This window comes from Myxocyprinus asiaticus, chromosome 13, assembly GCF_019703515.2.
Source record: "Myxocyprinus asiaticus isolate MX2 ecotype Aquarium Trade chromosome 13, UBuf_Myxa_2, whole genome shotgun sequence".
NCBI classification, from domain to species: domain Eukaryota; kingdom Metazoa; phylum Chordata; class Actinopteri; order Cypriniformes; family Catostomidae; genus Myxocyprinus; species Myxocyprinus asiaticus.
Window position 1 is genome coordinate 27053473 of NC_059356.1, and position 15344 is coordinate 27068816.

At 34.9% G+C, this 15344-nt stretch overlaps 1 gene segment (V, D, J or C); it reads left to right on the forward strand.

Moving 5' to 3' along the window:
* Nucleotides 1-987: 987 nt before the first annotated feature.
* Nucleotides 988-15102, forward strand: LOC127450670 (Ig heavy chain C region, membrane-bound form-like). The segment is given in 10 exon segments: nt 988-1252; nt 2828-3133; nt 7839-8141; nt 8363-8665; nt 8776-9087; nt 9224-9511; nt 9888-10211; nt 10345-10659; nt 12784-13080; nt 14706-15102. Coding segments are annotated over 10 exon segments (2631 nt in total).
* Nucleotides 15103-15344: the final 242 nt, after the last annotated feature.

The window sequence follows — 15344 nt, forward strand, 5'->3', positions numbered from 1 at the left end:
AAAATTCCAAGATGTTTCGGGAAATTTATCTGGAAATCAGAGTGAGTCATCTGTCTTTTGATGTTCATGCAATGATGCAAAACACAAGAGTTGATAATAAGAATTGCTCTGTAGGTTTTTGCGATTAAGAACTTCTTAAAATATAACACATTCCCATATCATTTATATGGCCTTACAACTGTTTAAAAGAATGTTCTCTGAACATATGGTAAAATAACAAATGTTAGGTTTAAGTTCTTTTGATCACAAGAACGTTGTTGCTCATGTGGGTTTTTGGTCAGTAACCCAGAGGCATCAGTCACTGTGATGACTATTTCGACTACTGGGGAAAAGGAACAAAAGTCACCGTTTCCTCAGGTAAGATATTTTTAATGTTTTATGCCTGTTGATTTTTATTTCATTTGAAGATCAGGCAACAACTCTGTCACAACATAACATATTTACTTAGACAATACCACTTTGAATTTAAGGAGAATAAAGGGACATCGGTACCGCACTCAATATGTCTGTGCAAGCAAACAAATCTACTGAAAAAGTGTAATAAAAACGTATTAATATGCTACGCTTTGCGGTCACGACAACATGCGTAAATTGCGTAAAATATAGAATTAGGGTAATGGTATGGGTAGTACCATAAATCTTTCCGCTGTGACGGTGCTTTTGACTACTGGGGAAAAGGAACAATGGTGACTGTGGCATCAGGTAAGAAGATCATTTTGTTTGTTTTGTTTGGAAACCAACAAACAACAAAGTTAATAGCAATAGCTTAATTAGAATAATTACCTTTTTGACCGCGAGAAAACATCAAGATGATGGACGTATTATATTTTATTAAAATGTATTACTGTCTATCTGGCAAGAAATTGCGTTTGCATTTTTTGTATACTGAACTGTATTGAAAGTATCACAGTGATTACACTGCTTTTGACTACTGGGGAAAAGGCACGTCGGTCACAGTGACATCTGGTAAGGAGTTTAATTTTAGCTAATCATATAGCATATACTATCTGTTTTAAATGACTGTAAATATATTTATTCCTGTGGAGCAGTGTTTTTCGGTCAGTTTTACAATAGTAAATCCTAGACTGAATCAAAGGAAAGGGACTTAAATTTTGTGGGTTAGGATTATGAAAGGGATTTGTCATGTTGAGCCTAGTAGCTACTTTTTTGTACAATATCCCTGAGTAAAGCTGTCAATGTGACAATGGTTTCGACTACTGGGGGAAAGGAACTATGGTCACTGTATCATCAGGTAAGAAACATATTTAAATATTTATGATCTACCGAAATAAAATAGAAGTTTGTAAAGATCTACTCAGTCAATTTGTAAAATAAATAAAAATAAATCTTCATCAGAGCAACATTGCAACTGAGATTTACGTATTCATCAACAATTAGAGTCAGTGCATTGGTCATTTCAAATCTGACAGAAACGCAAAGATATTAAAATTCACAATTAATTAAGAATAATTCGCAATACTGCGTAATTTGAAGTTTTCTAGTATTCCAGAATAAAGCAAAAACAAAGGCATAGGCTACATTCAACAGACTCCGGTTATGTGCCATTTTATATTACGATAAAATATGATCCGAACATTGTGTAACTGGGCTTTCGAATACTGGGGGAGCGGCACCAAAGTCACAGTTACAAACGGTAGGTTTTATGGTTTATACTGCAAGAAAATTATATTGACAGAATGTAACTTTTAGCTTTTAAAATTGGTTTTTATTAGCCTATATGATATTTATCTCTATCGCATTATGTTCGTTTTCGTTCTGCTTCTTTCAAATGTATGGTCATTAGCCTCATACAACGTACACGAACATAAAACAAGTAACAATAATTCGGAAAACAACTACTTTCACTGTTCATTCTTTTCGCCTTTTCCTTTTATCTGCACAATCTGTACAATCAGTTATTCTTGAAATCAGCCTTAGTGAAAAAAGACCGATTTAATAATTGCACAGAATGTGTCTGATATGTTTAAACTTCTGTTGTTCTAATGTTATATTTTCCATGAGATGATTGCATACCGCTGATATTAACATAAAAAGTTTTATGATTCAATTGTTCGAAAGAAAAGTCCCGTAGCTTTAAAATATTGATTCAGCATAAATAGCAACGTTTTGGTTACAAATGCCTGAAGAAAATGCCGTTTTTTAAATGTAATATATATATATATATATATATATTCAGCATATATATTGAAACGTTATTTAATATTTTTTTGTCGACAGTATGCACACTAAAAAAATATTTTAATCTATTTTTATAATTTACACATATCAAGTTCATAAAAAAAATTCTATCAAATGTAATTGTGTAGCTAATATTAAAATTAAATTAATTCAACTTAAAATATATATATTTTTTATTATTAAAAGTTATGTTTCGCAATTCCATTTGATGGAATTTTGTTATGAAATTATACTACGCAAATGATTATTCCTCTTGAATGCGGAAATTCTTTATTATTTTGAACTTGACTGTGTCCTACCCCTGAAAATGTGTTCTAGGATTTCATATTTCCAAGTAATGCAACAAGTTCATTGTTCTGTAATGCTATTAATTTTCCTTTAAAAAAGTTGGAATTGTTTTTATAAAATGTATGCATTTCAGAATTCACATTATGTGTGTTACAATTACAATATTGAAACAAATCATTCTGGAAGTCCCAGTAGTAAGTTGGTTCAAATGTATTATGATTATCTACTTATTGCAATATTGTTTTTAAATATATATATATATATATATATATATATATATATATATATATATATATATATATATATATATATATATAAGGAAAATGTAATGTCGTTGCAGCTCAACCATCTGCGCCGCAGTCACTCTTAGCCATGTCTCAGTGTAATCCTGATTCCGATGGGTTCCTGACTATCGGCTGCATGGCAAGAGGTTTCTCGCCTGCTGACTCGCTTACTTTCGAATGGACGGATTCTAATAAGCACCAGCTGAATGAATTCGTGCAGTATCCAGCAATCGGGCAAAATGGAGACTACACCCAAATCAGCCATATACGCCTGAAAAATAGTGATTGGGTGGCCAAAAAAGCTTACAAGTGTACAGCCAAAAATTCTGCTGGCATGGCAGAAGCTTTTCTTGAGAAACCAGGTAAGTTACTACATGTCGTCACATTTCATTTTAACAGAGTTTAGGACACACACACACATATATATATATATATATATATATATATATATATATATATATATATATATATATATATATATATATATATATATATAGGCTATATATAAAATAACTATACTGTTTGGTTTAAGGTTCCATTGAGAACCACGTTTGGAAAAGATATGCAAACACAATCGTTTTGGTTTTGTCAAATCACTGAATTGTTTAATGTCAGCAGAGTTACCTGCTATTATAGGTATTGTTTCCCATGTCAAACAACTGTCATTCATCCAAATCTCACGTCAGTGTCTAAAACGTTGGAAATGCACATGATTCCTTTTAGTACAGTCAGTAATGAGTGCACTTATGCTTTCAGACTCCAAGCCAGGAATTGCAATGCATATATTTCATCCTAAAAACAAAATGTCAAAATAAAAAAGAAAAGATTTAAGTTTAAATACACAACATCTAACATTGACATACAAAGTCATCTACAAGACTCTTTCATTTGCTTGCTTAATAAAGCATGTTGCTCTATTTGCTGTCGCTTTTCATGTCCTCTCTGCCTTCTTCTTCTGTATGTTGCCAGCCCCGCCGCCAGATCAGCGTGCATCTGTGTACTTAACAGCTCCTACAAAAATGGAGCTAGACAATGGAACAGCTACCTTCATCTGCTTAGCCAAGCAGTTTTCGCCTAAAAAACACTCATTTAAGTGGTTTCAGGATGGTAAGGAGGTGGAAAAAGGGGTAACAGACAAATGTCTAGATGAGAAGAAGGGCAGCATAACCGAATATAGTGCCGCAAGCATTTTTCAAATCAATGCCAACATATGGAAGAATCCAAACACCAAAATTAAGTGCGTGTTCGAGCACAAGGCTGGGAATGAAATGAAAGAGGCTGAATACACAGGTATGTTTTCTTTTGAGTATTGTAAGTGTTTTAAAAATTCTACTTTTTTATATTATGTTTGCCTGTCCTTGATTCTGTTGTATGCTTTCAATAAATAGTCACCGACGTAGAGGATCCTAGAGTTACTATTGACATAATCCCTCCCTCCATTGAGGACATGCTGAAAAACAAAGCAGGAGATCTGAAGTGTAAAGTTAAAGGAGAGGTGGCAGGGTTTACCAAAATGGAAATTAAAGTGAGAAAATCTGAAAATTCCATCAAAGAATTAGAACAAATCGCAAACAAAAAGAATCTGGAACTTGTCGCTCGAATAGGTTATGATGAATGGAGCAATGGCACAGAATTTTTGTGCATTGTGGAACACAGTCTACTAGTAGTGCCTGCAGAAAAGCTGTACTCCAGAGAAAATGGTATGGGTTTTGCTTTCTTTTCTTAACACAACACTTTGCTTTTACATATTTCTTGTGTTTTGCTTTATAATTGTCTAATAGTCATTTAGATGAGCTACATTGTCTCTTTTTATGTTTAACATGTGCATTCTTTTATTTTATATCAAATTCTATAATGAGAACTTGCATTAATGCAGATATTGTTGGAAACATAAAGAGAGATTCAATGACTTACAAAGCATTCTGGCCCTCATTGTGATGTTGTATTACTAGGTGGAGAGTACAAGAGACCCACTATTTACATGTTAGCACCCCCAGAGCACAGAGAAGGAGAAACCATGACCCTGACATGTTATGTGAAGGACTTCTATCCCAAGGAGGTGTTTGTGTCTTGGCTTGCTAATGATGAACCTGTGAAATCGGGTGGCGGGTACAAGCAAAACACTACCACCCCAATGCAGATCAATAACTACTTTTCCATCTACAGTCAGCTCACTTTTGATTCTTCTAAGTGGAATGAGGGTACATTGTACAGTTGTGTAGTGTACCATGAAAGCATTGATCAAACAATGCGAGTTTTATCAAGATCTATTGACAGTAATACTGATAAGTCTAGTATAATTAATGTAAGTCTGGATACCGCTGCACCATGCAAGGCATAGACTGTTTTATGTATGTGGTGTCTGCCTATTATGCCTGTTAAGTGTTCATCTTTTTTTGTTTTGTGTACTGTTTTTTTTTTTTAAATGACATGTCCATATTTGTTATTGTGTTTGTCATTAATGTTTGTGTTCTTGTGCTTTTTAAACATTTTCATGCACATCACATTGAAGAAAAAAAAAACGAATAAAAAAAACTAAGCATATTTCCTGTGCAGTTAATATGTTATCATACCAATTTTATGTATCTCTGTTACAGTGTATGTGAGCGTAAAATGTCCCAAAAACATCTTAAACTACACATAACGTTTTTCCAGAAAGATCAGATGCTTTCTTTGTTCTCTTTCTTAAAGGACACAAAATTAAAATGTATCTTTAGTTGGATCTTGAATAAAATCTAAATTAGAAAACAAGAAACTTTGGTTATAAAAGAAAAAACTGAATTATGATGACATACACCAAAGCAAGTCATTTTGACAGCGCTTTTAAGGAATATACAGTATTTGAATGAATAATTACATAATTTTATTCAGATGGTAAAATATACAGCATTAGCTGACAGAAGGATATAAATACACAAAGCACAATAAATTGTTGCTTAATAATGGGAAGAAATGACTGTCAATGTGTGTGCATATGATCTCGTTTTTGTTTGTCATTTGTACAAAGCTCTTTTGAGGTTAGAATCATCCAGACATATCATAATCAGTTCATACAGTCCTGTTCATAGTCAGGTAAAACCTTTAGTGCATATTGGTTCATCTTTGGCATGCCAAGACACATTCAAAACCTTTTTGCTAATTTATTTAAGGTTGTTGGGGTCACCAATGTTTACATAGTTTTACACCTTTTTTGAATGTAGAAAACAAGAGATTAAAAAGGGCAGATAAGAATAATAAAATTTCACACTTAGTGTTAATAAAAAAATAAAAAAAAATTGGAGTTTAATAACTCTTCAGTCTTTTTCCTTTTACTGCATATCCCTGTCATCAATTCACCTTCACAGTCTAATTATAAATGAGGATAGACAGGTAGGGAACAAAAAAAAAAACAAAAACAAAAACAAAAACAAAAAAAACAAACACTAATTATGAGGGAACATGCTGCACTCTTTAACTCATGGTTGTCTTGGACAGTGGTGCTTTTATTCTCTAGATCATCTGTATGTTCTTTTCTGTCTCTGCAGCGTGGCTTGTGTGGATAGAGCATCCCCTGTATGAAGCAACTGACACAGATGACAGTGGCATTGAAAGCACTGCTGTAACCTTTGTCTTTCTGTTTCTCATTACCTTGTTCTACAGCATAGGTGCTACTTTTGTTAAGGTATAAACCTTTAGATTTGTAAATTTTGTTTTATTTATGCATATTTTTTATTTTATTTATTTTTTGCTAAAAACTAATTAAGGATAATCAATTAAGAGTGAAGGTGTACTGTACGTAAATTTGATTTTGAGCAAGTCATGTTATTATAAGCATAGGGAGAGATTATGGGTGATTTGTTTTATTTTTTTTTTTATTCACAAATATTTTCTTCATGCTAAACATAAGTTGCATTCATTTCCTGCTCTAATTGATGTCATAATCTACTTTCAGGTGAAATAAGAGATCCATCTCTGAAGGACATCCATGAATCAGCCCCTTTGATTCTCATAAAAGATTTTAGATTTTGACTTTATCAGATACTCTTTTTTTTTTTTTTTTTTTTTTTGTAAATATGTGATTGTGCATTTATAACTTTTGCTTTAATAAAAAAGTAAACTATTTCATTAGTCTTGTAATTTTTTATATCCCGTTTTTATAAAATCTGAGTCAACATGCCAAAGTGTTTAAGGAAACACTTATACAGTATGATTTGCATTAAGAAATCATATTACACTTTATTGCTATAAATATATTTACATAGACTACATAAGGAAAAACTTTTAGTAACACACAGGAGTATTTACTGGCCATTGGAATATTCCCTTTATTATGAAATTATTATATTATTATTATTTAAAATCTTATTTCAGTTTGTGAGTGAAACACTGCATCCTTATTTAATGTGAAAAGTTCATGTTAATTGCATAACAATTACAAATTGCATAACAGGACAGTTATTTCTTGTAAATGGAAAATGTGTCTTCCTGTGCAGGTGTGCTCAACTATGTCCCAGAGATGCAAATGTTTTTCAGTTCTGCTTTTGGTGGCTGTTTCAGCTTTATTTTGGGCTTGGGTGTTACCTAACGCTTCCATCTGCTATTTGCTCTGCTCTCTCAAGCACATCTCTCATTTCCTGCCCTGTTCATCTTCCTTCTGTTCCAGGATCTGAAATGTGAAAATTTGTAATGATGTAAATAACTGCCCCACTAATACATTAACAGCATTTCATTTGAATTTGCTTTATTTATTTATTGCAGGACATATTATTTTTAAATCTCTTTAAATATATTTTATAGATTGATCTTACATTTTGCCAAACTTTAAACTTTGTACCTCATATATGTATGGAGTGGTGGTGGCATAGTGGGCTAAAGCACTGAACTGGTAATCAGAATCGATCCCCACAGCCACCACCATTGTATCTTTGAGCAAGGCACTTAACTCCAGGTTGCTCCAGGGGGATTGTCCCTGTAATAAGTGCAATGTAAGTCACTTTGGATAAAAGCATCTGCCAAATGCATAAAAATGTAAAAAAAAATTGTAATTATGTCACATTACCTAAATTAATTTAATTTCTATTCTCATAGAAAAGCACATTATTAGGCCCACAATTACTCTGATAAGTAGAGAGGATGGTGACAAGATCCTATTGGAGTGCAAATTAAAGGCCTATTACCCTGACCAGCTTATTGTACAATGGTTTACGAATGAGAAGCCGATCATACCTTCTTTGCCTGATGAAAAGTTTCAGAACAATGAAAAAGGACAGAAAACCTTCACTCGTATAAGTCATCAGATTATTACTACTCAAAATAAAAGCACACAGTATACCTGTCAAGCCACCTTCAGCTCTGTGGAAATCCTCAAGCAAACATATAATGTGTGCGAAGGTATGTTAAACAGATATTGAAGCAAATAATGATTAGGTTTCAAAAACAATGACATGCTTGATAGTAAATTTAGCATTATTCACTATAAGCATTATGATATGACTTTGAAAAAATAGATTTTCAGCTGAATTAAAAGCTTTAAAATAGTTATATTATTTAAATATACATATTTAAATACACATACTATATATTTTTTAAACTAATTCCTTTCACCCATACAGCATATTCTCTGTCAAAATTTTTGATGCATGTAAAGAAACCCCACCTCAGAGACATTATGAAGGAGAGTGAAGTTACAACTTCTTGTATTGTTGAAGCACCATACAACACTGAAGTCTCATGGTTGATAGATGGAATAAGTACAAAAGCCACTAGTGAAAGCAAACCTGTCCTACCCCATATCAGAATGAAGCCAATTGTGAGCAACCTGACTTTACCCACAGAAACATGGTTGAAACTTAAGACCCTTGTTTGTACAGCTAAACATGTCTGTTTCCAAAAAGAGGAGCATGTTATTGAAGCCAGTAAGTTCTTTATTTTGAACTGATCATGTTACTGTATGTGACTTGATGACATTTTAGATTACTGCAAAAAACCACATGCCATGAGGATATATTTATTTTTTGCTCCTCAGATGACATAAAGAAAGTTCCTGTTGTAGAAATCAGGAGGCCTTTCACAGAATCAACAGAGGCAGGCAGTGCTGTGCTGGAGTGTGTTGTAAGAGATCTCCCTTCTGGTGAGGCCTGTGTCATCTTCCAGGCAAATGGTGCAGATATCTCAGAAGTCAATTATTTTGATTTGACCCCTTCTGAAAGCATTCATTCCCTGGCCACACAATTCACAATACCTAGTGAGCACCACAAGAAAGAAAACACCTTTACCTGTAAAGTTCACACAAGTTCGATCAACCACTGGGTATCAAAACACACTGGAAACCTTTTTGGTAGGGAGTGACCATCAACATTTCAACTATACCATGTTTACAGTACAATTATGATTACATTGGTTATGTTTTCTGTAAATTTTCTTTTCTTCTCTAATGGGACATTTGACACAAATACAATTTTCCCCCACCCCAGATGATCCTACTATAGAGCTCTTGGTTGTTCCTAGTGTGGGTCAGTCTTGTTCACAGCCTAAGAAACTAGTGTGTACTGGGGAAGGATTCAAGCCAAAGATCAGATGGCTCTCAAAGTCTCAAGAGAAAACTGACACAGTTGTAGATTTCACAATAAGGAAAGATGGACGTGTGAAAGTGTACAGTGAGATATTGGTGCTACAGCAAGAGTGGAGTCAAGGGGTGGCTTACACCTGTGAAATTGTTGACCGGCACATTGTGAAAACTGCTAATACCAGTATTTGTTCAGGTAAAACACATCACATGTGATGGATATCTTTTCACTCATATTATTTCTAAAAATAACATTCTAATAATGCGTAACTATGAATGATTTAGAGATAATATAAATATTTGCACCTGTTCTGCAATTAGAGGTCACACAACAATTTGATGAGAGTTACTGGTGCTTTTTCAGACATACAGAAACATCAACTTTGTGATGTGATCCAGTGTACTGATGTAATTCTACAGCAAAACCGTTTTTATTTGTTCTAAGTAACCTTGTCAAACCTCTATTTCTCAACCAATGCAGGGCACACACAGTAAGGAACAATCTCATAACTTATGCAAGAATGTTTCCCAATAATTTCACACATTCAACAAATGTGTTTACTGTCCAACAGTGACTGCACATTCCAGTCAGCTGGCAGATGTCTACTTACTGGGTCCTTCCCTCAGTGATGTGAAAAATGGGACAGATGTGTCTTTGACCTGTTTGGTTATTGGACAAGGTGTCAATTTCTCCATCGAATGGAAATTGGATGGAAATGTTTCCAATTTGCGTGATTACACACAACGTCCTGAAGATCATGCAAATGGCACTCAAAGCATGCAAAGTATTTTGAAGGTTCCAGTCAGAATATGGCATTTGTACACTCTTTTTACCTGTCAAGTTAAACACTTGTGCTCTGGCAACCTACAGCAGCAGAACATCTCAAAAACCAGAGGTAAGCACTCACATACAGTACAGTGGCACTGCTCATTTTAAGAAGTTGACACTAATTTCTTCTTCATCAATACTGCAGCTAAAGAGAATAATTTGATACAGTATATATAGTAATGTTTGTCTCATGTCCATAGACCCCAAAAAACCCACTGTCAGAATCCTGAGACCCTCTGACAGTGATCTCTCTGGATCCCAAGATGTTAGTCTTCTATGCTTCATCACTGGTTTCTTCCCATCTGATATCTCTGTGCATTGGCAACTAAATGGGACCCAACTGGATGTGTCTCGCTTTACTAACAGTCCTGTGGTTGCTCACACTGCAAGATATTATTCAATGCACAGTGCCCTAAAACTGCCTGCATCACAGTGGATGGAGGGCAAATACTCCTGTGTTGTTTCTCATGAGTCATCCAATGATTCAATTATTGCCACTTTGGAAAACTTGTATGGTGGGTGCCATTAGGGAAATGTTTACTTAGGATTTTTACTTATGTTGGCTTGACAAAGCCAACATACTGCTATTCGACAAAGTTGGTTTAGGTTTTTTAATTTTTTATTTAAATCCAGCAAATAATGCTGCCTTCACAAGCTATCGGAATTATTTCCCATACGGGTCATAATTACGTAATTACGACTGTGAAACTCAGAGATAATTTTAATACACAAGTTTCCAAGTTGGGAGGAGACATACGCTTTCAAAATGACGGAGGAGAGTAGGGTTTCTATAGTGAATGACAGGTTTTCTAAATTTTTTTAATGAAGCTATTTGTTAAGGCCCAGGTATACTTAGCTTTTGCGTGCTCCGGATCGGCTCACGCCTGGTCGACTGAGTTGCCTGAGTTGACTGAGGATACTCTTCTGACCGCAAGAGAATACAAACACGTTTGATGCATGCCCACTACAACTTCTTTGTGATACTCTTGTAGTAGAGTCAATGGCCGGTGAATGCTCAGACGATGCGCACAGACGATGACCGCGTCCGCGAGTCGAGAAAATCTGGCCTGTGCGCGGTCAGGCCGTGCGGACTGGATTATGATGAAATTTATGCTTATTGTGCGCAGATCGATCAGCATCATGGACCGCCAAGTATACTTTGGCCTTTAGTGCTTGCCATTTCAGCCATATTAATTTATGTATATCAGCAACCATTTGATGCATGTTATAAATTTTTAAACCATAAAAATAGCTTGTATTTGACCAACATGCCATTATTGTCAGCAGGCTAACTGAGTAATATGTATTCGGTGTCAAAATAAAAATTCCTCAAGTAATATGTATGAATGAACCTGCCTTCGTCCATTTTTCCTGTTCTTTCTGACAATACTCATAATTACCACTTCAGAAGTGGGAAGTAGGATAATTCCGATAGCACATGAATGCAGCATAACTCCTCCAAGAGCTTTCAAGCTACATTCACCAAACTTGCCACAGACCTTCAGACTGTTTTGGAATAGTGTGCTATGTCTTTTTTAACTAACCAGACGTACGGTTTTTGCACAATGGACGATCAAATATCTAAAAAATCTTGTGACATTAAACAGAATGCTCAATAATTCAAACTCCAACTGTCAAAAATTCAATTGTAAACAAACCCTCAAAATGCCTTTGAGTTGCTCTCACATTACAGCTAGGACACAGCACAGGTAGTACACACAAAAGTTACCAAGGTTTTTCCTTGTTCAAGAATGCGCTTAAGTAAATAATTTATGTTGAAACAGTTGTTTCAAATTTTAAAATGCGCCAACACACTCTCACAGCGAAATCGTTAGGATTCGTTCAACTTTTCTAAATTTGGCTAATTCGTATGATATCGTGTGTCTGCACTCGTTTGAATTCCTATGAATTTCACTACAGCCAATTATGTCGCTGGACATCGTTTTCATCTAATATGCAACAATTACTTGCTTCTGTCACACACAACAGCTTCCTATCATGTTCACACACTCTACTGATTGGTTAAGTTTAGGTAAGGGGTTTGGGTAAGGTCATAATATTAATAAGCATGTCCTTTATGCCTCGTGCACAGAATTTGCGCTTACTTCCGCATTACACATCCGGAAATTTGCACGTGATGAAGTCATACGAGTTTATGCAAATAAAATCATGCGAGATCATACGAAATAGCCAACTCGTAAATTATGTACAAATTTTCATGAGATTGGGCTGAACGCGCCATGTCATTCGACAAATGCCTCTGGTGTGCGAACCCCGTATAGCCATCAAACAATCAAACAAGTTTAATCTTTCAGACAAGGCTTTGTCACACTAACATCAAAGTTTGTCTTGACAAACTTTACTTCTCTGGTTGTATACTGTATCATATCATAGATTAGATTTGCTGTAAATGTAATCTGAAATTAACATTGATTCTCAGATTGTACACAGACACAGTGGCATTTACTGTATCAGAAAAAAGTGTCCCTAGAGAGATTTGAACTTAAATCTACCACCACTCACATTTACGTCTTCTTGTATATATTACATGATAATGAATTTAATCAGAATTTAGTAGCAATACTTATACCTCTCTTCCCATGCTCTGCATCACATCTATTCTTTTCACTATCCTTTAGCTTCATTGATCCACTCTGCTCCATCTGCACAGCTGCTGCAGGGCTCTAATAAGCTGGTGTGTCTGGCATTTGGCTTCAGCCCATCTGCTATCAACATCACATGGCTGCTGGGCATGACTGAGCTGCCTGACTATAGGCTCACCAGCCCTGCAAAAGGCCCTACAAAAGGCCCTGATGGAAAATTTAGCATCCAAAGTCACCTGGAACTCTTACCTTCAGACTGGGCACCTGGAGAGGTGTATTCATGCAGAGTCACTCATATTGCTGATACGCTGTTGCTTAACATCTCAAAACCAGGTAATGAAACCTAAATTCATCTTACAATTTTTCTCAATCGCTTTGGCTCATTTTTTTGAAACAGTCTTAACATTCTCTAAACTGTAAGTGCAATTGTCACAACTGTTTTATGGGACATAACAACTCTTATTGCATGTCTGCAAAATGTAGTAACTCACCCAAAACATTTAATTCATGCTTCAAAAACTTAGTAATTGTGTCAGTAAATTGGCCAATGCCACCAAAATGAAAAGTTTTTTTTTTTGTCATTGTGTGAGCCATCCTGGTACAAATTCAGGGATGGAGATTATTAGGGGGCCATGATAGATAAGGGCCAACGGGGGGAATTTGGCCAGGACACCAAGGTGACCCCATCACTATACTGGGGCATTAGGACCCACACAGACCACAGGGTGAGCACCCCCTGCTGGCCTCCCTAATACATCCAGGTACTGGCCAGCTTCAACCCTGCTTAGCATTAGTGTGAAACCAGGGGAGAGCTGCAGGGTGATATGGCTACTTATATATATGTGTATATATATATATATATATATATATATATATATATATACAGAACTAACAAACTACCACAGGTTTTTTTGATTGTTGCAGGTTTTTTTTTTTTTTTTTTTTTTTTTTTGCATGGATGTCATTTTTGTGGCAATTTTCTATATATGTATACAATATATGTATGTGTGTGTGTGTGTGTGTGTGTGTGTGTGTGTGTGTGTATATATATATATATATATATATATATATATATATATATATATATATATATATAGCGAACAGAAAATTGCCACAAAATGACATCCATGCAAAAAAAAAAAAAAAAAAGAAAACCTGGGACAATGAAAAAACCTGTGGTAGTTCTGTAAAAAAACAATAAATTATACCACCTCACAGTATGCAAGACTACAAGTTCCCATCGTCTTGGTGGACATCCTGTCGCTCTTGTTGGTCTGTCCAGAGATTTGGCAGACATCACAAACTTTCCATGTCATAGATATTTATGGATTATACATGTATGTCTGACAGATTTTGATAAAAGAATGGATCATTTTGCATATGATGGCTCACACAATAAAAGAATAGAAGTTGTGAAGAGTATGACAGTTTCACTGAGAATTAACTCATCAGTTTTGATCAGCAAGCCATGTGCATTTAGTTATTGTGCAAATTGTAGACAATTGTACAACTCTTTTGCACACATGTACCAAAACACGAGAAATTTGCTTAAATTAATAAGAAATTCAAATCTGGTGTGAACAAGAAACTAATTGTTCAGAGATTTGAACATATTGTTTTGAAAAAAAGAATTCTCATTTGAGAACTGAACCAGAGCGATTGAGAAAAACTGTAAAAGTATGTAAGATATGTGATGAAACAATCCAAGTATTATCTTTCAAGCCTAGTGACAAAGGAAAAGTGAAGCCAATAAACTTGTGGTAAACTCTGTAATTGATTACAGTTGAAGTGTGGTGAGGTTAAAGTCCAGGAATGTGCAGTGACATGTTAACATAAGCTTTCATCAGATAAATGTTCTTTATTATGGACAATATTATTAAGGCAACCAGTCTGATTCTTATTTTGTTGTTAAAATAGAAAAATGTGCACTTATTTTTTCCTTGGTTTGCTCTGTACAGAAATATTCAAAGAGGCTATATTTATTAATGAGAACAAACATGATGATATTGCACAGGACAGTGTTGAAGAGTCCTGGAATATGGCCTGTGTCTTCCTCATCCTCTTCCTCTTTTCCCTCCTTTATGGGAGCACAGTGACTTTGATCAAAGTGAATCCTGCATGAGCCTGAATGAGGAACAGTGTAATTTTGTGGATTCTTTAGCTTTTTTAATCATTATTATTTTTAAGTTTGTTTAAAGTTGTTTTGCTGGCTTTTGATTCATTGTGTCATTATGCATGAACATGAGTAGGTGAACATTTATCTTTGTTTGGCCTTGTTTAGTACTTTTATGAAAAATGACATATATGGTAAAATGTTACAATGGAAGACAATCTGCATTTCTAATAAAATTTTAACAAAGCAAAATAAACTGAGTGTTTGTACAAAGCTTAATAGCAAACCATCCCAAGGTGGGATATAAAGACTTTCTAAAGTTTTGGAAGCGTTTATTGTGTATGACTGCTGTTTTATCAGCAGATGCATGGGTTGTGTATATTTTCCTCTTCTGACTCTTTGATATTTGTCTGCACACACATTAGCAGACATTAAAAGGCTTTCAGCTCCATGCACATGTAGCCTTCATATTCAAAGTAGTGCC